Raw genomic sequence first — 24,180 nt, forward strand, 5'->3', positions numbered from 1 at the left:
CAATGGTCCTATACACTTCACTCATTCTCTGTCATTCATATTGAAATGTCCCTATTGGTTACAGCCTATAATTGGTGAATGATTTTTGTGATAGAAAAGTTGTGCCCTGTTTTGCATACTCTCAGTGTATTGAGAAATGTTTTGTATGTGAAAAAGGATTAAAAATAAGGTAAGCGTATTCAATTTGGATTAGTTGTAAATTTTGTTTTGGTTTTATACTTGTTTGTTGAATATACATTAAATAATTCTATTGCTTATTTTATGTGTTCAGAAAACAAAATTTGTATGTCACTATTGGGAAGATTGATCAAAATTAGGTATTTGATTGATAATAATACAAATACCCACCCCGCAGCAAGACTGCAGACTAAGAAAATTACCATTTCCTGACTGGATTTCTACTAAAATATTCCCTTGAAATTTTCTCAGATTGATTTCCTATTTAAATAACGTTAATTTTAATGTGTAATTAGGTTTGCTGCTACAGGGAAGGTATTGAGGTTTTTTTTTATTGAAATGTTGATAGCTTAGTATGAAATAAACAAAATGGCCTAACTTGATTAAATTCTAAACATAAACAACAACAGTTCATTTATTCTTCATAAGAATAACATTGGAATTTTAAATTTACAATTTTTGAATTATCTCCGTAACCGTTAGGCATACACAACGCTTCAACATACAGAATTATTTCTTTTTTTAAGCTCTACAAAATGGTTTGGAAAGAAATTGTGAAATTTTGCGTTTTTAGGGAATTGGAAAAACAAATTTTCACCTCATAAAACTCCCCATAAACCTCCGTTCCCATAGTCCGATCATGCTGGTTCGCGAACTCATTCAAATAAACGTATGTTTACAGGTTTGTACCAAATTCAATCAAAATCGGATCATTTTTGCTTGAGATATCGCACTAACGGACACATATATATATGAATTTGAACGGAGGGTGTTTTGGCCTCTGGGGGCCTCAAAACGAAAAAGTAAATTTGTCCCGGGTCTAGGTCTTACCATGAGACCTACGGTAATAGCTTATTCTCTATATGGGAAAATCGCTTAGATAAAAAACCATGTATAATTAATTGTTTGTGAAGTGAGCAAAAAATCTTACTTTACATATTTAAAAAAATATATATTGAAAACAAAAACAACATCACCATCAGTGACTCATGGAGCCAGGCTCCGTGCTACATGACTCTCCGGGTTTCAACTGATTAGGGTATTTGAGGGGTAGATGTGATATGAAAAAAATTATGTCCAATTGGTTCCTAGAAAGATGCACGTGAGGGACTTCTCTAGAAGGTACTGGTGATATCACAGTCATATTTTTCTATAAAAACTAATACACCTGGGGGCTCTGTGGTGTCACCAATGGAGGGTTAAATAATGTAATATATAATTTTTTAAACCATATTTTTATTTGAATCATTAGAGCAGTTATGTAGGGAGGATTGTATGATGGGGAGTGTAAATCTCTGATATCTTAAGTTCAAACCAAAATGTTTTGTCCAGTGTTGTATGTCTACAAATTCTACAACATATAAATAATATACTGTACTAATTGAACAAAACTAATAATTTCATTTGATTACTTCTTCATTATCTGTTTCAAGAAGACATGTTTGTAGACTTAACAGTAGCTACAAACATGAGACAAACAAAACAAGTGGAACAAAGCCAATTTTATCAAACAATTCTGTGATTTTGTTGGGTTGGTTTTTCCCATGATAACAATGTTGTTTTTCAGCACTTGGTCTTTAATTTCCAGAATGAACATTTCTGTCCCTAAAGTAAAGACTTGCTGTTTTTTCTGCTCTTTACGAAATGGAACAAAATTCTTTGGGTGGTTTTACCTCGTAAGTATTTATATGTTATGTTTTATGTTAATATGTTATATATGTTATGTCCTGAGTTGTATATGTTTAGCTTTGTGCAAATCTTTAAATAGTCATGTTGTTATGTCTAACAAAGTTACATAAAAAAATAAAAAAAGATAAATAAAAAAAAAACATGTCATAAGGTATCCATCCACAAAACATATTTATAAAAATCTTCAGTGACTGGCTCTTGAGAAATCCTTTTTACAGTATTAAGGGCGGGTTTCCGAGCTCGGGAATACGTAATCCTGGAGTTACTTAATCAGTGAATAAAGTTAGTCATCGAATAAAAAATCGGGTTTCAGAGCTAGCGAACTAACTCCCTAGTCCGCGGACTAGTCTATTCGGAGACTAACTTTATTCGTCAACTTCTGGACTACTTATTCTAGGACTAAGGCAGGAATCACGGGGAATTTTAGTTTTTGAGTATTGGTAGTGGCAGCGGACAGACGAATTTGAGACGATACCTGCCAAAGTTGTTCACGGACTGCGCTCATAGCGACACTAGCGTCTACTGTCTAGTCTGGTTCTAATCACTTATCAGTTGGGATAATGATTCCTTGAGTTTCACTGAAGATGGTAACTAAAAGAAGAGATCGTGTTCAAAAACGAATGCCGAAATAAAAACCCTGTTATGGGAACCATCATAAAAAAAAATAAATAAATAAACTGAAGGTTTATTTATTGCTGCTAAAATTGATAAAAAAAAAACTTCCCGATTGAAGAATAAGGTGTCAAATGTATTAGTATATGCCTTTACTTTGTCCAAGTTATTTTTTATGAGAATCTAAAAACTGTAGGCATTTGAGATATTAGAGATTGGTTGTGACTTTTGTAATCCTAATGCAAACCCCAATAATTGTCTATTTAGGATCTTACAATTATTTTAAAATGAATACTGTAGGATGATAAAAAATAAAGGGAAATATTTTATTATTCTTTGTATGAAAATCAACCGTAAATAAACGGTATCAGCATTCTGACACATACTTTCTCCCATAAGTTTGTCAAAAACCTTTATCATATGTAAGTGGTGAGAGTAAATATACGCGAATGGGTTTTGTACAATTTTGTTAAGAATTTAAAGGACTATAACATGCTAAATTTTTATCAAAATCGTTCGGGCCATTTTTGGGAAAATCCGATTTTTCTGTTATTTTATGGGGGTTTTATGGGAAAATGACATAATTTACAACAACCGTAATTTTTACAGAAATGGGATTTGTACCATTTTGTTCAGAATATAAAGGACTATAGCATACTAAATGTTTATCAAAATCTTTCGGGCCATTTTTGGGAAAATTATATTTTTCCGTTATTTTATGGAGTTTTATGGGAAAATTCCAATTAAAAATAAAAATTTCTAAAAAATAAAAAAAAAACTATAAAAACTGTAAGGACTATAACATACAATGTTAAATCAAAACCGGATTTTTGTCTAAAATCCTATTTTTCGTTATTTTATGGGGTTTTTATGGGAAAATAACATATTTGACCATAACTTTTGAACCGTAATTTTTACAGATATGGGATTTGTACCATTTTATTTCGAATTTAAAGGGCTACAACATACTAAATTTTTATCAAAATCGTTCGGGCCATTTTCGAGAAAATCCGATTTTTCCGGTTTTTTATGGGTTTTTATGGGAAAATCCCCATTAAAAATAAAAAATTCAAAAAAATGAAAAAAACGCCTGGAGATACCATGAATTAGAACCTACATACCAAATTTCATCAAAATCGGACCACAGGTGTGGTCTCTAGCTCTGTACACATCCAGACACACAGACACACACACACACACACACACACACACACACACACACACAGACATCACTTCGAAAACCACTTTTTTGGGTCCAGGGGGACCCATAACGAATATATCCACTCAAAACTCAAACGCGAAAATTTTGACGAAAACAATACTTTCTCCATATACTATGGTATAGGGGGAGAAAGTAAAAATTAGCATTATTACAACAATTTAAGAGTAGGCGTAGTTATAATTTATCTGCTTAGAATGTATTTGTGTTCTCTGATTGTTTTGTATTTTAACAATTCCTCTGGAAGTACAATGTGTAGTAGAGAATAAGTAGGTGTCCAAGCAACTTCAGTTAACTTCCAATCATCTGAGCTCCGGTTATCTGAGAATCCAGGTTGTCCGAGTTAGCTCACGGCTGAATTTTTTTTTACCCAAATTCCAAATTATTATACTAGGTATGAGTTTCAATTGAAAATAATACTAATACATAAGTCTTGTTTTGTTATGCATACTGTTAGTTTTGGTTAAAAGTATTATTTAGTAAAATATTGCATTACAGTAGACTATCCGGACTCCTCTGGACCGAGGCCAGTCCGGATAACGGGTTTTTCGGTAAAACCGACGTCCCCAAATACTCGTTAAATGGACCATTTAAATGCATGTAACCCTATGTAACATTATGTACCAAGCGTATTAAATACGTATTTAGATTGGATAGGCCCTACATTAATTTTTTCATACAGTTAAGTTTTTCTTTCTTTCATCGTTATATTGTTATTTTAAATTCTACGTTTAGTACCTTATAATATTAATTTTAGGGACCGTTTGGCCTATTATAGTCTTAAGCATAAATTGTAGATAAACGGGTTTCATTCAAAGATGGGTTTGCTTATACTTAAGAGAAAAATAAAATTTTACGAAAAAATATCAAGAGGTATGAACTTGCAAGTAAATTTTATGCCGATTAAGAATTTGGCATTTATATAGATACAACTTCACAAATTGAGTAATTACACCAAAAGTTAAGTTAGTCCGCCCCTTAATCCTGCCCTTCGCCTGGACTAAAAATTGTCCATATTTATTCCTCGAGTTAGTCTTTGTTGCCCAGTTGTGGATTAAATATTTGGCTCCGAAACCCGATCGAATAACATTTAATTCGAGGATTAAGTAACCCGTGGCTCCGAAACCCATGAGAGTAGGTCAGGGACTAGTTAACTCTCGGAATAGACTTAGTCGTTGACTAGCGTAATCCTCGAGCTCCGAAACCCGATTTTTTAGTCCTAGAATAAAAACTGGTTTGAACTGGATTTTAGTCCAGGAATAGCGTTAGTCCCGAGCTCCGAAACCGGCCCTAAGAGTTCCTTGAACAACCTGTGATAAGTCTGTAACTTTACATCTAAATTTGTTAATTATTACTTCTATGTAATCTATTTTTGTTTTCTTCAATTTCGTTAACTATTCATTTGTTAATGGTTTATAGTCTATTGTGATTGTTAACCCTGTAGTTGAAAGGAATTTGTACATTAGACTTTCTTAGCCACTCATACTTAAGTTAACTCTGAATCTTTAGACAATGAACATGATAATAAATGATTGGATTTTATTTGGTTTGATTTGTACAAATAGGTAGTTTATTTAGTGTATATTTATAAAGATGTATTCTAGGCATATATTTGGTCAGGTCAGTACTCTTTATTTGATACTTAGGCTACTGATCATTATATTTTTGAATACATATCATAATTTTTTAAAGTTATTTTATTAAGTTAGTGTTAAACAAATGTTTATAGGAAAGCAGTCTTATTCAAAATCATAGGTCCTGGGACCACTATAAATGTTAATGTTAGCGTTCTCATTAAACAGAAATTAATGTATGTTCAAATTGTCATAGTAAAATTGTAACACTTTGATTTTTATAAAATTTTGATGAAACTAAGTAAACCATGGCACATATTTTAAAGAGTTTACGAACCTGATTTGCTTGGTTGAGATTTGATGAAATAGCGTTTTCTTAAGACATTTACGGATTTGGTTTTCATCCAAGCCTAGTTAATTCCATTGTTTTGTTTGGTCCTTGTCATGACTAGAATACTTTGGGCAAACAAATTAACGTCCGATATTAGTATGGATGTTAAAGAGAAGCATATATTACAAAATTTCTCAAAGCCATACGTTACTTAATGCTATTAGTATAGGATTAATTTAGATTTCGGGCCAAAAACGTCATTTGTTTATGTTTGTGATCCATACCGGTTCTCTTCAAGTTTTCCTGGTCCATCCTAAAAAGCATAAATGTATGGAGAGGTGGCAGTGTGCATTGCCCATTCAGGAATGTCTTATCATAGACAAAAAGAATTAAATATAGACTGGCAGCTGTGCTGCGGTTACCATGGTTACCATAGGTTCTAGCGCACACTGCTGGGAGTGCCGTGTAGTTTCGTAGCGGTTACGCCGTAAGTACCTGGCGTTTCCAGCGGTGTGCGTCAGAACCTATGGTAACCGCAGCACGGCTGACGGTCTATATTTGATTCTTTTTGTCTATGGTCTTATTCATTAGTAAGAAACAAACATTTACAAAATCTGTGAAACAAACAAATAGAATGTCTATTAATTAATAACTCTTCATTTTAATGATTTGTTGTCGTTTTCTTGTGTTTTTTATGAGTACATCAAATGTTGTTAATTTTACTTGTCTGTTGCTGTTTATAGGTATCATGTCTGTTTGGAATATTGGGAGAAGTTTATCTGTTCTCATTTTATTTGGCTCATTCCACTAATTTTTGTAAGTTTACGCTCAATCAATTTACTAGGTATAAGGCCTACAATATATTAAGTGAAAGCATAAAGAACATATTTACTGAGGTTCAGGTGGTCTATTACTTATAGTGTGAGTTCTGTCTTGAAGGTTGGTCCAAATATTGTCCATAATTACAAATGTCCTTATTATAAATTACAAATATTATTTTTCCATAATGTTTAGTTTCAAAATAGAGGACATTTAGGATGCTTAAGCTTGAACAACATTCTTTATTTAGACATATTTCATTACAATTTCAAGGATGTCAAATTTAAGAAAAGTGGTTCATAAATAAGGGTGATACCTCATTTTTAGGATAGGTACTGTGCTTACAATATTAGAAGTGGCTATCCATCCAGGGGAGGTTTGAGGGTTTATACGCCCCCTTGACCTTACCCCCCAGACCCACGGTGTAACCCCTCCCTTAGGGTCATCCTAGATACGCCCATGAATATTAGTGCTCTTTGGGTAACTAACAATTGAAACAGCTGACTGTTTTAGGTTACTAGCATTGTTTTTTACCCAATATTGTAGATATAGTTTGATACACAGTATGAAATTAGTTTTCTCTCTTATTTATTAACCAAATTTTAATCATAAAGAAATTGTCTGAATAAAATATAGCTTTTTAGTAGTTTTTTTGTTTGTTTGTTATTTAGGTTAACAAATTTAATTGTCAATGGCCACAATTTTGTACTAAATATTATGGTTTTTGAGAAATTAATTTCTGTACCGTACCAAATTTAGATTCAGTACAAAAAGCCGTTATTGAATAGAAAATAGTTTTGTCAAAAATAAAATGGCACCTTTACAGGTCACTTTTGAGGTTTGGAATTTTTTTAGGGGATATTTTAGTTTGTCTTTGGTGCAGGAATGATACCTTAACACTTAAAAAGGTTGCTAGGCTTTGGGGACACCCTGTATGGAAAACAAAAAGTTACCACATCACTCGGGAGAATAAACATTTCTCTAGATTGAGAACTTTCTCCTCTAAAAACCACGAGGATGAGACAATTAAATTTTCAACGTTTAAATTCCAAATCATCTTAATCTAACAAATAAATCTAGTAGGAGTTAAAATGGCAAAACAGTTTTACAACTAATTTGGTAAATTTAGTTTATTTGATGTTTTAAGTTAAAACATTTACTAATTCATCTATTTTTACTATATTTTATGGCACATACACTTTTTACAACTGAAGTACCTAATTGGTAAGAGGAAAATGAGACTAAAAGACGGAGAGTGACATATACTTTGTTGAATACAAGTCAATCAATACTTAAATAAAAAAAAGATATAAATGGTGTTATTAACGTGAATACCTCAATTATTACAACTTAACTTAGTAAAATACTGTACAACAGTTTTGAAGTTTATAATTTAATTTGCTGTTGCTTTACTACTTTGTGATATTACTTCAATTTCTTATTTCAGGGTTAAGGACCATTATGTTCACCGACATCCTGCTCAAGTCGATGCAAGCAACATTTTCATTGTTCCTGCTTCTTGGAGCATACCAAGTAAGACACAAATTACGTGATTACCATTAATAATGTGAACAACATTATTTTGTACATTTGTCGTGATTTTTATTACTCATTTTTATTTTCTTCTGTGATAAAATTGTTGATATAGAAAGGAGTTTGAACAAATAACAACACTAAAAGAAGTTAGATAAAAACTTGAGTTTTCAACTGAAAAATGATTTTAACAAAATTCTGAGGCAGCATTTAGAATATTCTCTTCATGAATAAAAGTACAACTATATTCAAGTAATAACCTATTTGTTAAAAAAATACAACATATTTGCAATAGGTGAAACGTAAACTAACCAGAAATATACATTCATAAGTACCGTACCATTAGTAGTCTAAATCATAAATGTTACTGACTAGGACCCAGTTGTTATTAATTCAGGATATCTTATAATGATCTAAAGAAAGAGTCAGTGAACAAATCTGCACAGGTCATCTCAACATATTTTATAACATTTTTATTAGCTCGCTTTCTCGTCCGGTACAAATTTTGAAATCAATTTTATACTAGAGACTTGAAACTTGAAACATAGCTCACAAATGGAAGACAATGCAATATTGTATCATTTAATTTTCATATTTCCCTTGGGCTACGCCCCATGGGCTTGTTTTTATTAAATCGCTTTCTTGCAAATTTTTATACTTCCCGATGAGCTAGAGACTTGAAATTTGAAACATAGCTCATAAATGGATGACAATGCAATATTATATCATTTAATTTTCATATTTCCCTTGGACTACGCCCCATGGGCTTGTTTTTATTAGCTCGCTTTCCTACAAATTTTGATATCAATTTTAAACGAAGTTCCCGTTGAGCTAGAGACTTGAAACTTGAAACATAGCTCACAAATGGATGACAATGCAATATTATATCATTTAATTTTCATATTTCCCTTGGGCTACGCCCCTTTGGCTTCCAAATTTTCCATGTTTACATTTTAAAAGAATGTAAACATATAAATTAATTTCAGTCAGCTGTAAATACTTAAATTTGACTGTTAGAAGAGCAGAGGTTAAGAGGTACAGGTTCTGCTCCCGAGATCTAAAAATATAAAACAATCATTTCAAAGTAAAGATAAAACATCTGATTACAGATAATAAGGTTTTGGGTTTTGGTTATGTATTAAGAGGCAATATCAAATAGATTTAACATATTTACTCATTAGAGACTAAAAACTAGAAAATAATTTATAAATAAAAATACTTTTTAAAAATGCCACGTTTTTAAACGCACTAAAAAGTATAAAATAATTTATAAAATGTTGAGAGAATAAATACTTGTAAGATTTAAAACAAAAAATGTGGGGCGCATGCAATAGATCATAATAGTTCAATAGGTGAAGTTAATTGTAAATCAGCATGCGCCCCACGTTTTTTGTTTTAAATCTTACAAGTATTTATTCTCTCAACATTTTATAAATTATTTTATACTTTTTAGTGCGTTTAAAAACGTGACATTTTTAAAAAGTATTTTATTTATAAATTATTAAACTCACCTAACACACATTTCAGCACAAAATGCATGTTTTGTTAACATAATTAACCAACAAATCTGATTAATAGCAATGTAGGAAAATGTATAGCACAGTGGCGGTTCTAGGACCTTGTTAAGGGGGGGGGGGACTACCGGGATTGTTCGGAGAGGAGGTGACTTAATAAAGTCATTTATCACGTCTAGGACTATATCCAAAAACCTCCGTTATGTTTTTATGACAAAATGTATGTTTAAATTTATTTTTCCATGGTCTGACGGGGGATGACTTCAGCCCCTGAAGCCCCCCTTGGAATGTCAACTGGTTTAACAAGGTTTTGTGATGTTTCAGAAACAGGCGAGATACATCCTATGGTGGGTGATCTCCAACTCAGTCCTCACATTACTTGGTATCATCGGCTTGACTATGCTGCTAGTAACACTTCACGTCATCACATCTACCGTTGTTTTCTACGTCTTCTCCAACCGTGAGTTGCATAGTAATTACTTAGGACAGTAAAAGTACTCTTTCATCTAATCTGAAACATTTTTAGTTGGGTGTGTTTAACTTTCAGTTAGCCTAGAGAGCGATGAGACTGTTAAATCTTGAGTTTTTGTCAAAAAGTCAATTTTGGTCCTAGTGATGAAATATTATATTATGTTCATGGATTCAAAAGCTTAGATCACAGTGAATAAAACACCACCATACCATGTTAATTTAAAATTTGACTATTGATAACTAGACATGTCATCCCTATGTTTAAGTTGTCTGCAGTTTTTAAATCAAATGGACGTAGTTGAATTGAGCCTATGACAGATTGCGCTAACGTGAATTATAAAATTCTTTTAGATACTTTTTAACCAAATCTAACTTATTGGACGACTTAGTGTAAGTTATAGCATCATTTTTGTCACTTCAACAATCTCAGTAAAGACAAGGGCAGAAAATAGAATTTTAGGCACTAACACTGTCTATGAACGGCTCATTCAACTATGTATTTTTTTATGAAAAATTGGAAATAACTGGTCCATACAGATGGAATTTCTACTTCAGTACGGTATTCAAAAATCAATGTTTAAGCTCTAAACTAAAGGTTTTGTTTTTTTTAATAAAAGTGAAACTGATCAATAGAAAATAAACAACCTGCCCATGGCCTTCATAGAAACAGATGGTTCAACTGGAGATAAAAGTTGGTAAAACATTGATAACTATTAACATTGCATATATAATCCAAAGTCACAGGTTGTCTTGGATCAATGATAAGGTGAAGATGGTATCAGGATTGAGCTTAATTTAGTAAAACACAAGTCTATTTTTAATTCAATGACGCTGGCTCATTAAAACGTTTTTAATCGTTACTGTACAAGTTTCAACGTTATGACTATTGTTATCTCGTGAGAACAAGCTCAACGTTCACTGATGGATTTATTTTTCTGAGAAATTTAAAGTCCATCTATGGATCTTGACGTTAACGCACTCTGTTAACCGCCACGGTCCCTATTTCTTTGACGCAACTAGTTTCAAACTGTTGAACCGGCTACTATCACAGATACCGTAATCTTTGCTTATATTGAGGCAAATATAAAACTTTTTCAATATTAAAATATTTTTGCAACTTAGTTGTGAGTATTTAAAATTGTGTCCTTGTATGTACATTAATGTCCACACTAGTGATTAGTACAACTATCCACAGTACTATCCAGATAATTAGACCAATTTGTTAATTACAAGGACAAAAATGTGGTTTGGATTCCACTATCCCGATTGTCACAAACATAAATTATCACAACCCCAATGCTGTAAAAAAATTACGGTCCAAAAGTTATTGCAACTTTTAAGTACCATACTTTTTCCCACCGCTTGCCCATGATAAGGCTTGCTGACAAGGTAATGGAAGAAGGTATATGTGTAAATTTGCTGATACCGTCTATTTTTTTTTCAGTTGTCGACATCTACAGTATTCTAGTAGTCTACAGCTATTACTACGAAATATCAGAGAACCTTCCAGTATGATTTTAATATTATTTATACATGAACTGAGTGATACTGTTTTTGTAATTGTAGTGTTTAAAAATTGTATTTTTGTTACAATAAAACTTTTATATTTAAATATTAGTGTGGCGTTTTAAAATTATTTAACTTTTTGCCTGTTTTTAATAACCCTCTCTAAATTATTTAGTTGCTGTCTACAAATCCATGGTTATATTTTATTTGATCGTTCTATTTCATAAGAAATATAGAATTTACACATAAAAACATTTTTTATGTCATTAAATAAAAAGTTGCTACTATTATGCTTGGGGGACCATATATCTAAATTACTTTACCTACAACTAATTCATTTTTTCAGAAATTTGCTAAACAAATGTGTGAGAGTCCTTTAAACGTAATTGAACATAATTATTGAACATAATTAATTGGTACATTTTACCCAATTTTGTATGGAGGAATACAACAAATAGCTATCAAAAACATATTTTCAACACAATAAATTATAAAAATTATCTTTTCAGAAGCAAAATTGAAATATTGATTTAACAATATTAACAAGAAACCAGTTCATGCTTATGTAATGTTTTTGTTTCAATAAAACCTTTGATTTAATCAATAATTATTCAAATAATCTCAAAAAGAAAATTGTAAGCAGTAAAATTATTTGTCAAACTATTCTCTTCAATTTAATTGAATAAAGGACAAAAACTTTCTATCCTAGTGGTTACGTAAATATGTAGCCAACAATACTGTTAACATAATAATTTATCTCAAAATGTTTAGTACCTAGGCATAAAGAGTACTTGATCTAATCTAAGATACTTGTATATGCAAGATAATGTTTGTGTGCACACAGCGACTTTGGAACTTAAAGCTGCAAAGGGACCCAGTTTCAATCTTTCACAACAGTTTTGACTAGATACTGTAGTTGTGTTTATCTCTCATAGTTCAATGCTCAGTTGAATAGCGTTTTGTACAGCAAGAAATCACTACTTTATGACTAAGACGTGAGTTTATATTATATTGCTTGCCTGATTTATGGTTAGTTAAAAACATTTATGGATTGATTGAATTTGTCATTTCAACAAAAATAAAAGTAGAATTTATATCCAATAGTTTAAAACAATTTTTTAAGCACTACAAAGTATAATTTTAATCTTGAATGCATCTTTTACAACTAATATCCATTTTAGATACTAGTTTTACGTAGCATTAATAAAATATTATTAATGCTTGATATTTTACATCTTGTGCTTTCCCCTAGATCCACAAATTTTTAGGTAATAAACCTCCTGTTAAATAACTTATCACCTGATTTACACTTCCCTTGCGATTGTATGCATTGTGTGTTAAATTGGACAAAGGTACAACTTCACCTAATCACCTCTTGCAGTTTTAGCAAATTTCCCATATAGGGAATAAGCTATTAACGTAGGTCTAATGGTAAGACCAAGACCCGGGACCGGTTTACTTTTTCGTTTTGAGGTCCCCAGAGGCCAAAAACATCCTCCGTTCAAATATATATATATATGTTATGTGTTTGTTAGCGTGATAACTCGAGCAAAAATGATCCGATTTTTTTAAATTTGGTACAAACGTGTTACATTACGAGCATGATTGTACTATGGGAACGGGAGTTTATAGGGTAAAAATTTGGTTTTCCCATTTTCCACCCTAAAACACAAAATTTCACAATTTCTTACCAAACCATTTTGAAGAGATAAAAAAAGAAATAATTTTGTGAAGCGTTGTTGTATGCCTATCAGTTACAGAGATAATAAAAAAAAATTAAATTTAAAATTCCCATGTTATTCTTAGGGAGAATAAATAACATTTTGTAGTTTGTTTATTTATGGATATATTTTAATCAAATCTGGAAATTTTGTTAATTCCATACCAAGCTATCAACATTTCAATAAAAAAAACCACACCTCAATACCTTCCCTGTAGCAGCAATCCTAAGTAGGTACTCATTAATGTTATTTAAATAGGAAATAAATCTCACAATTTTAAGGGAATATTTAAGTAGAAATCCAGCCAGGAAAATGGAAATTCGCTTAGTCTGCAGGTTTGTTGTGGCGGGGGTATAGTTAACTAGGTATAGCTCAAACCAATCTAGAAAAAAAAACACTAGTCTCTAATATATTTTAGGTAACATTTATATTTTATATATAAAGACTACAAGATCGCGCCACTTATCCTACACTCATCCTTCACTCATATTTGGGTTAAAATATGCACATAGTGGCGTCCCCATCTTAAATAATTGATTGATTGATTGATAACTTATATAGGCTTGTGGGGTCAACTTAACAGCTACATGCTCTGTCTTGCATTTTAGTATTTATTTTCAACTGTTAAATGCTTGTTGTTTTTGTTTAGTTGATTCAATTACCCTCTTATTTTTATCAAATTATAGGCCTACACCAGAAATTATACAGCCGTCATTTTTGTCCGTATAGTGTGTTAAACACAACACACTATTTTAATAGTGAACCGAGTTATTAATTTATATTAACTTACACACAGTTTAACACACTATTTTAATGGCACAACAACTGCCTATGTGTAGTATAAATTATCAACTCGGTTCACTATAACCTACACTTTACCTTCCTAATCTAATCTAACTTTAAAACACTTAATACAGTCACGAATCCGCATAAGCCCGACTTGCCTTCCGCACATGCCTAAATAAAATCATTAAAAATCATTCTGAAATAAGTTATTCAGTGCCGTGTTGTTTCTTAGATGTTTGTAGTACATATACTTTGAATGTCTTTGATTGACTTATTAGCGAATTTCCCTATAGGGAAGTAGCTATTACCGTAGTACTCATGGTAAAACCTGGACACACACACACATATATATATATATATAATGAATTAAATTAATTAATTAATTGTGAAAACAATTTTAATTCAATTGTAAAACTACTATATATAACATGAATATTATACAGGGTGATTGATACTCAGTGTGACAAAATTTTTTGGTGTAAGTACAAAGTAAATGAAGTGTGATGATGCATATAAAATGTTCCAAGTCTAAATTTCCGTCTCATTGGAAAGAGTGTGTCGCGTAGATTTGCAAACTGGCCTTACATTTTTGAAAAAGTCCCTTGGGCTCTACCCCAGTGGATTTGAAAGTGCCCATGTTATCCTTATGGAGAACATAAATGTTTACATTTTGATCGATCAGCTGTATAATTTAATTGCTGTTATTTATTTTTCAATTTAACGCGTTTCGCATTGCCCTGATTGATGGCCTGTTGGGCAAAGCCCGAGGACTTTTATTACAGGAATTGATAAAAGGGGGCGTCTATAAAAAATACTTAATTTTGAAACATCGTTTGTAAAAATCCGTCCATTATTAACGGAGGAGTAGTGTTTGGTAGAAATCACCTTCACGTATTATTTATGAGGATGGAATGCAAATAATACATTTTAACTAACTTTGGTTAAGTTAACCCTATCTTAATCTACATTAAAAAATAAGTTATGGCAGTTCTAGCTTTATTGTGGGTCCTTTTGTTTAGTAATAACTTTTTCAATAAGTTTTTAAATGATTGAGTCATAAACGGTGTTGATGATTTACTAGTACCGGTACTATGATTATTGGTTTTCAGATAAACATGGATCAGACAATACCAGATTGGTTGAACAAGACATTCTTATCAACGTGTCTGCAAGGGAATGGTCCTGATGCTTCCCCTGTTACCATCAACTGGTATGATGTAACGGCAGGAGTGGCTCCTGGAAACAACTACGGAAGTGTAATTCTACGAGTCAAAGTTAAATACAGAGAGGAAAACAGAGATAAAGATAAGTCTTTAATAATCAAAGGACCTATCAGCAATAGTCTAGTGGATGCAATCGTCGAGCTTTTCGGAATGGCAGAATACAGCTTTTACTACTTGTACCTCCCAAAACTGGCTGATATTATCAAAGATTGGATAACACCAAAGGCTTACCACACACCTATGAGCTCAGTAATCGTTCTGGAGGACTTGAGTGAGTTAGGGTTCACAATGGCCGACAGACAAAAACAATTGGATTTTGACCACTGCAAACAATACTTTGCAGCTTCAGCAAAATTCCATGCAGCCGGAGTTGTTCTAGCCAACCAGCATCCTGAACTGATAGAAAAGTTCCCAGGAGTTTTAGAAAAAATGATAAAAAGCAGTGATTACTCGCAGTTGAATCTTTTCATGCACGATATACTTGTCGGGTTAAAATGTTTGATTAAAAGTATAGAAGTTCTAGGTCTTGATGAGTACAAACCGTACTTAGAGACGATAAGGAAGTTTGTTGAACTAAATGAGAATCCTAAGGATAATGTGCGAGAATTGGGTCTCAGGAAAATGGCAGAAACAAATAAAAAAATGTTCAAGTCATTCATCCATGGAGATTGTTGGACAACGAATATGATGTTCAAGCACAATCAGTCTGGACCAGGACCAACTGACATAAGGCTGATTGACTTCCAAGGGTTTCGCTATGATTCTGTTGTTTCTGATATACCGTAATCAATTTCACTTGGATGAGTTGCAACAATGACGTTCTTCAGTATCATCTAAATGAACTTTATTGTGTGTACTGTGACACTCTGAATTCGACACTGGAAGAGTATGGTTGTTCTGAAAGATATTCTTCTGAAAGTTTAAAGGAAGAAGTTTGCGAAAACAGTTTTCAAGTGCTGTCAATGGTGTGCATGATGCTTCCTCTCACCCAGCATGATGAACTCATAGACTCTTCTAAGATGTTTACTGGGAAAATTACAGAAGAAGACATCATCAAGTTTTACAGAGGAACAAACTTTTCAAGAAAATTTCCACAAGTCTTGAGGTTTGTAGCTGATCAAGGAATCTTTGATCACATGGAAAAAGATTTGTCACAGTACAAACAATTGTAATGCTCTTTCACACATCAGATAATTATTTCAAAATTTGTGCCCTTTAAAAAATGTCACCTGCAAATAGATGGATGGATATACAGTTATCAAATTCAAAATAAATAAGACAAATAATGTTTAATGTTAATGTTTTTAAGTTTGTAAATAAGAAAAATTTGTGGTGTTAGAATGCTATGGTTTGAACAAATGATTTGCCACGATTTTAACAAATAAATGGTTTAACATCAAAATGTAATGTGCTGAGTCTCGTAAAAATAAAACTTGTGATTGGAATTTTTTCCGTTTGTTTTGATTTTTTACTTGTTGTTTTGCTTGTTTTTTGATTTGTTGTTGTCACCAGCATGGTAAACCCATGAGGCCCATGTTAATTTTTAAATATTTAAAATACATTTTTTGGGCTTATTTTTTAGCTTATTTTAATTTATTACATCTATTTTCACCCCATGCTGTAAATAAAAATATGTGATTGTAATTTATTCCATTTGTTTTGATTTTCTGTTTATATTTTGTTGTTAATTCGTCACCAGCATGGCAACTCATAAAGCCCATGTTAATTTTGTTAAAATATTAAATTCATTTTTTGTGCTCATATTTGAGCCTATTTACATTTTTAAAGGGGTTCTGCACATCTACAGGAAAATATCTTTCTAACAGTATGCGTAGATTTTCCATGTGATGAACAGGAGCTGAGAAAACAGGTTTTAAAGAAACACGAGGTGTTAGCCCGTCCTACGTACGGGAATTCAGTAGTCAGTTAAAACCGCGTACAATTCAGATCAGCTAGTTTACACAAATAAAGGCAAAGTTTCTTGCAGTTTTAATGTGAAAAATCATCTTGTAAACAAATGTTGTGTGACCAAATATGTTTTTATTCCAACATAGGCCTATACGATATGCATTTTAAATCCGATAATTTTACAATAAAACAGAAATTCTGCAGTTTTTACGATGTGAAAAGCGTTGAAGTGAGATTTGCAGCCGATTCGCACAGACGCACACTGATTATAAGTACGGTAGGGGAACACTTCCATATCTGTTGGCACAAACAACCAAATGAGTAATTTTGATTATTCGATTGTTTATTTCAATATATCGTTTGGTTGGGTTAATCTTACCTTACTAACCAAACGATATATCGATCAATATTTTCATTCGGTTGTTTGTGCCAACGGATATGGAAGTGTACCCATAAGTAGCCTACGGTAGAGAGAGTAATAGTCAATTGAGAAGTGTATAGACCTAGTCAACGATACCACCTTCCATAGCATACCTGCCTCTTCCATAATTATTATCACCAAAATACAACTGCTATACACAATCCAGTAAGTCTGAATAGAAACGACCTAAAATAAAACGATAATATCCATTAAAATTCATAGTACACATAATTTAACTTTGGTGTCCTAACATCAAAACTAATCGTCACCCCTATCCTTTACATCAATTTCACTGCATTAATTGCCAAATAAATAAGTGTAAACAAAGAAAAGTAAAAACAATAACAGTTTGTTTTGAAACAGCTGTTTGGTTCAAATAACATTCATTTGAAAAAAAGAACTGGTCACATGTAGCAGGAATATAAAAAGTAAACACGCTAGTAAAGCTAATGAAGTAATTGTCAATGTTTATTATCCATACCGTTATCAGTTCTATCCTTGATAATTACCCACCCTCATTGAATAAACGTACATCGTAATTTCCCATATTAGTTAATTTAAACTACAATATATTCGTAGTTGAAATAAAAGTGATATTTTCACGTTTAGGGGCACTGATATAGGCGCCCCTAAACGTAACCACAACTGAACACGATTTCATAAAAGGATGGTTTGTATAATTGCAGTATCCTAGGTCAATGTTGACGTTGTGTTGAATCTATGTCATCCATCTGTTTATCTTTGTATAAAACCAGGCTGAGGTTGTGGTGGTAATTTAAAATCGTGATTCCTGATTATTCTTGATCTTCTTTTTATGGCACCAATATTTCCGGGCCTAATCCAAACAAAGTTAACGCAGACAAACATTAATTGTAAAAAAAGCTACCATTAAGAATTAAGACATGTAAACATTGTTATTTTTCTAATCTTTCCTTGAAAAGTAGAGCAGTAAAATAATTTGCATTTATCCTTTTTTGTTAAGACTCGTGTACAGAGCCTCGATTTGTACTGTGGTTTAATTAATTTTGGTTAAAACTGAGGTCTAATTATCTTTACTAATCTTACTTATTTCCTATAATCAATGACAAAATAAGAGTAAATAAAATAACCTCATAGTTCCATAGTTTATATTTAACCAGCTACCAATGATTTGCATTACACATAGTATAAATAAGTCAACCCTTAGTATGTCTTTGCATTTTTATCCAAATGCTGAATTTGTGACACAAAAGCTGAATGTTTACAGCTGTTATGTTAAGCAAATTATTTTATGCCAAAAGCTAGTTTAGAATCTTAGCGTCGGCTGCTAGACTTTTTAAAAATTAAAACTTAATTTCTGAAAAACTGGGACCCGGCTAAACTAAAATTATGGCTTCGACATTCCCTAGTTCTCAAAATTATCTTTCTTTCAACACAAAAATCATGAAAATCCGTCGAGTGGTTGATTCAGAATCGTGAAATAAAAAAACACAGTTTCGTTTTAATATTATAGATGCTTTCCTATTAATATATAGCTAGATTAACTTATTTAATTGTATGTATTCAAGGCTTTAACTTCAATATATTCTTAGAAAATTCTCAGGTCTATCAAAATAAAGTAAACATAATGTTATGACTTTTATATTGTAAAAAAACTTTAAAAAATATGCATAAGCATATGATTGTCATTCTGAAAACATACATTTGTGCCGTTTGAATGCTGTATGTTGAACGTAGGATTTACCACATTGTTCACAATTGAATGGTTTGATATCAGAATGTAAAAATACATGAGTTCTCAAAACATCCTTTGTTTTAAATGAGTCTCCACAGCTGTTACATTTATAGGGTCTTATTTTGTTGTGAGTTTGTTTATGAGTATTTAGATGACTCCATTGAGTAAAATCTTTTCCACATTCCTCACATTTGAAAGGTCTCAACCCAAAGTGAAAGGTCTGGTGAACTTTGAAATTGCTTGAATCTCTGAATGATTTGTCACAAATGTTGCACATATAAGGCTTCTCCCCTGTATGAACAAGTTCATGTCTCTTTAAATGAGGCAACTGTGCAAAGGTCTTAGAGCAAAATGAACATGAGTATGACTTCATTCCAGTGTGAGTGAGACAATGAATTCTTAAAAATTTCTTTTCCTTGAAGGTGGCTCCACATGTTTCACAAGATAAATGTCTATTTTTAGAATGAGCTTTAATTTTATGAAAATTTAAGCTCTTTGAACATTTGTCACAACAGAATTTATTATTTGGCTGAGTATGTAAAAGATCAATATGGATTCCTTGATAACTCTCATATTTGAATGACTTTTTACAATGAGTGCATTTGTATTCCTGTTCTGTGAAATGTGACACATTGTGTGTTTTCAACTCCTCCTTGGTTTTAAAACGTTTTGTACATCCCAAACAAGAAAAGGGAAATATTTTGGAAAAGCAAATGGCTTTTTGACACTGATTAAATTTTCCAATGTCAGTTCCACAAACTCTACATTTCTTGGTTGCTTCTGGATGTAAGTGATTCCTACTGTGATTAACTAAAGCAGACTTTTTACTAAATATTGTATTATAGCTGGCACCAGAGAAGGATATTCCGTGTTGAGCTTCATGAGTTTGTAATGAATCTTTAGTCTTAAAACTTCCACCACAAACTCCACATATGTGGCGTAGATTTCTTGCATTGAGATTATGTTTCAAAACACTGACAGGTATATTATCATCTGAGCATGTTTTGGCATCCTCACACCTGTGATTTGTAAGTTGTTCTTCTCTTCTGTAACATCTGTTACATTCAACACAGACAAACATCTTCAAATGTGGCTGAATATTCTTTTTCTTTACTAGTGGGAGTTCAGTGTTGAGTGATGTTTCAGGAAGTTGGTTTACCTGTTCTTTCCCTGCAGAAACACACTTTTGACCCTGTAAAAACAAACACCCCATTGGTACGCAATAATAAATAATATTTACAAAAATTAATATTAGAGTTCAATTGCTTTTTCACACATAAATGTGTTCATCCACCCTGATATTATTAATAATAGTACTGGAGCTCTAAATGAGTAATTCAGAGGATATTTAAAAATTGTATTAACATTTTTCATATGGATACTGATTCAATAACGTATGGATACTGATTCAGAAATGTATAAGGATACCAATAACCTACGAATACTGATTCAAAAATGTATATGGATACCGATTAAATTTTTTTCCTAGGAGGCTAGGCACGAGCCTGGGATTGTTTTTCACAAATACTTCAGGCTAGACCTAGGGGTTGCGGCATTATCACTTACATAAAATCCATTGGTAACTTGGCGGGAATTGAACCCGGGACCTCAGGGACTCAAGTACCACGCTCTACCCACTACACCAGCTTGCTACCCCAAATACTGATTCAATACCGTATATGGATACTGATTCAATAACATATATTCAATTCAAATCAATTCAAACAATTTTATTCATGCAATTCTTAAATTAATTACAAAAAATGTGCCATGCAAAGCACGGGCGAGATGAAAAACATACATATTTATTAATACATTTAATTTTTTTGTTTCTGGCAGCAAACAGTTCATTTTCCCTCCTTTATCACTTTTACAGAACAGTGAGTAGACATTTCCTATTGCAACAGTTTTAATCATATAAATAATACTTATGCTATAAATAAACAAATTAGAATAAATTTAATAAGAACATGCTTTTTTAGAAAGACAATATAAATTCTATACATGCAAATATAAATAGTTAGGTATTAATCTAAAACAAAGCTAAAAATAAGTTACAGATTATTTATGCTATATTATGATTGATAGAAAACAACAAAGCTTTTGACTTTATCACAGACCTTTCATCATTATAAACTTCATTACCGAACATTTTTACAATCGCATTAAAACATTTTGGACCAAGACAACAAAACTGATGCCTACTAGTTTCCTTTTTAAAAAAAGCTTTCTGCTAACAGGTAATATTGTGCTGATCGAGATATTCTATTGACAGGTTTCATATTAAACATTTACGGACATTTAAAAACAAACATAATCAAACAGTATACATGCAACTGATTATAGGTTAAAAGCTTTTCTTGTTCAAAAAGATAGCTTACTCTATCAGATTTTTTTTATATGGATACTGATTCAATATCGTATATACTTATTCAAAAACGTATATGGATACTGATTCAATAACATATATGGATACGATTTCAATAACGTATGTGTATACTGATTCCCTGTGAATTGTATTGTATATTGTATTGATCATCACTGAATCGAATCGGAATTCCTATGCATTTTCGGTGCATCGCAGACCCCTCATATGTAATCCCGTCCCAATGATCGGGAATACACGATCCTGAAAATTTGGTTCAAAGTTTTGTGACCCGTTCATCCCTAATTTTGAAGGGTTAGATTATTCCCGACCTTCGGCTGAAATTCATTACTATTTCACAACTTTTGCCGGCCTTTCTCTCATGTGCAGCTATGTGCCATTTCACCCACAAGTTACACAAAAAACTATTTATTTACTAGGCTTGAATTCCAAATAAATAAACAAATAAAAAATGATTTATTTTCACATTAACGTTTTGAATCATAGCACAGCTAAAAAACAGATGACATTGTCAAGATTATTACAAACTTAACCTAATGTATCACAATGCAAGAAACAATGTCATAAAAGCCACTTAGTGATGTCGCAGAAAATGTATAACAAACTCAGTAAAATTGCAAAATCGTATCAAACTCTCTTGATATTTTCTACAATCTATATATTAATTACGCAAGCAGATTCTTTGTGTTAAAATTGTGGGTGACTGGGAAGTCGTAAAACGACGGGAGAGGGCTCAAATTAAAGGTCTCAATCCCGTGACGGCGGAAAAAATAGTTACATTCCCCATATTTTAACACAAAATTAGATATAACTTAAAATGTTCTCCATAATAAAATCATTAGAAGCAATTTACTGCTGATATTTGTTTACTTCAATACAGATGATCGTGATTTATCATTAAGCCAGTAAGCAATATTACATTTGGATTACTCATTTGCCAGTCAAACCTGCAATGTACTGTATACTATACTGTATAAAACCAGGTTACCTGTAAGAAATGAGACTTTTTAGATACACCTTAGAATGTTGAAATCAATTATTTTACTGTACAATTTGCAAACTTTGTGTATTATTAAGTAAAGTAGTTAAGCGTATGCACAGACAAGGGAAACAAAGTTTGTTTCCTTAGTCAATGGTGTATGATAAGTAGTAGAATCATAGGAGATGGCTCAAATCAAAGGAATTGAACTTAGAATGGATGAAAAAAATTAGGTTTTTTATCCTCCTAATTTGAAGGTTATTGTTAATGTTGTGTCGAAGAAATGTTTAACAAACAAAAAAAACCCATATTGACTATAGGTCGGCCGCTTAGAAAACGACCTGCGCGCTAATGCTAAACCAATGCTGGAGGAGGTCGTTTTCTAAGCGGCCGACCTATAAATAAAATAAACTATTCAAGATTAGATGGAAAACTTCTGCTTTGTTTGGATTTCAAACCATGTGTTCAGGGTTTATTCTACACTTTTTTTGTATATTTACTAACATTTTTAATTTGTGATTTATTGTAATGTTTTTCTATGGAGTGGAATAACCTCAATGGCCACTATTAGAAAACAACCTGGGAATAAAAATAATTAGGTTTGTACAGGAAATATTTGTTCCAATGGGCGGAAAAACAATATTGTTTGGAGGAGATTTTCACCATTTACTGCCTGTTGTCCAAGCAAAAAAGGTTCAAATAATATAGCCTAGCATGCACGGTGGTAAAGGGAGCATCCATATATAACAGTAAAACCTAGAGGTAGTTTCCGTTTTTTAAAACTAACCAAAAGTATGCATGTTGAAGATGCTGATGGAAAGTAATTTCGTAATTGGTTTCGATAACTGGGTATAGGAATCCTAACCAGTCGCAAAATTGTTAGAAATCAGCCGTTGATTATGCCCTTTTTTATAGAATATGCAGTCAATAACACCTTTAGGAGGATTACCATCACATAATCTTACACTAAGCTAATAGTGGTTTTTTTATGTTGATCAGAAACAAATCTAGCGTTAAGTTTGGTCAATGGGATGCCTTTACCTTTCACTAATTTTGTTAAACCTTTACAAAAGGAGCATCGACTAAAAAAATTATAACTGGGTCGGGGTGCTAATTGAGCGGTTTTGACCAAGAACTAAGCTTATCTCAAACACACATTTATTTGCCTTTTCATATTTTGAAGAAGACAATTTCCAATATTTAAATCAGGGAATCCTTTTTATTATCATTAACCAAAATACCAAAACTACCTTAGTAAACCAATATTTATTCACAAACATGTTTGCTGCCTTTAGCAGAGTTAAACCTCTGGAGTAATATAAATTATTTATTATTTTATTATATCAACAAAAGCAAACTATGACAAACAACACACAAAATATATGTTGTACTGGGATATCTATCATTTCAAATAGATTCTGAGTTTGTTTAAATATTACAATAGTTTGTTTTACATTATTTTCAGCTTTTTAGGAACTTATGTCCAAACATGCCACTATAGTTATATGTATAAATGGCTTTAAAATAAAACTCTTTTATTTTCCTCTCAGAGTTATATGAGGAGTAGAAAATTGTATTTTAGTTTGAAAGCTTATGT

The 24,180-nt window shown here is 32.1% G+C and overlaps 3 protein-coding genes across 5 annotated transcripts in view; 2 read left to right on the plus strand and 1 right to left on the minus strand.

The window, feature by feature from the left end:
• Positions 1–11,556, plus strand: LOC128987073 (uncharacterized). Of its 2 annotated transcripts, none has more exons than XM_054407764.1 (6): positions 1–169; positions 1,745–1,853; positions 6,346–6,418; positions 7,869–7,954; positions 9,793–9,928; positions 11,384–11,556. In XM_054407764.1, exons 2-6 carry the CDS (start codon positions 1,767–1,769, stop codon positions 11,452–11,454), a joined length of 453 nt encoding a protein of 150 aa, XP_054263739.1. In that variant the 5' UTR covers positions 1–169; positions 1,745–1,766; the 3' UTR covers positions 11,455–11,556. The 2 variants fall into 2 exon arrangements, with proteins under 2 accessions (XP_054263739.1, XP_054263740.1); XM_054407765.1 differs by having other exon boundaries at positions 1,766–1,853.
• Positions 9,743–24,180, minus strand: part of LOC128987071 (oocyte zinc finger protein XlCOF6-like) — a 74,218-nt gene continuing 59,780 nt past the window's right edge. The window contains exons 5-6 of one of the 2 annotated variants that reach the window (XM_054407760.1): positions 19,186–20,410; positions 17,914–18,339 (exon numbers count right to left, since the gene is read on the minus strand). In XM_054407760.1, coding sequence (XP_054263735.1) covers positions 18,317–18,339; positions 19,186–20,410 — 1,248 coding nt within the window. In that variant the 3' untranslated portion in view covers positions 17,914–18,316. Of the gene's footprint in view, positions 9,980–17,913; positions 18,340–19,185; positions 20,411–24,180 lie in introns of those variants that run through there. The other variant, XM_054407762.1, reaches the window with a different exon arrangement.
• On the plus strand, positions 12,301–16,624 carry LOC128987072 (uncharacterized). Its single transcript, XM_054407763.1, has 2 exons — positions 12,301–12,440; positions 15,062–16,624. The coding sequence occupies exon 2, from the start codon at positions 15,068–15,070 to the stop codon at positions 15,959–15,961; it is 894 nt and encodes a 297-aa protein (XP_054263738.1). The 5' UTR covers positions 12,301–12,440; positions 15,062–15,067; the 3' UTR covers positions 15,962–16,624.

The sequence above is a fragment of the Macrosteles quadrilineatus genome, unplaced genomic scaffold, assembly GCF_028750875.1.
Source record: "Macrosteles quadrilineatus isolate MER2022 unplaced genomic scaffold, UCM_ALF_1.0 Scaffold_2__2_contigs__length_208266976, whole genome shotgun sequence".
Lineage (NCBI taxonomy): Eukaryota > Metazoa > Arthropoda > Insecta > Hemiptera > Cicadellidae > Macrosteles > Macrosteles quadrilineatus.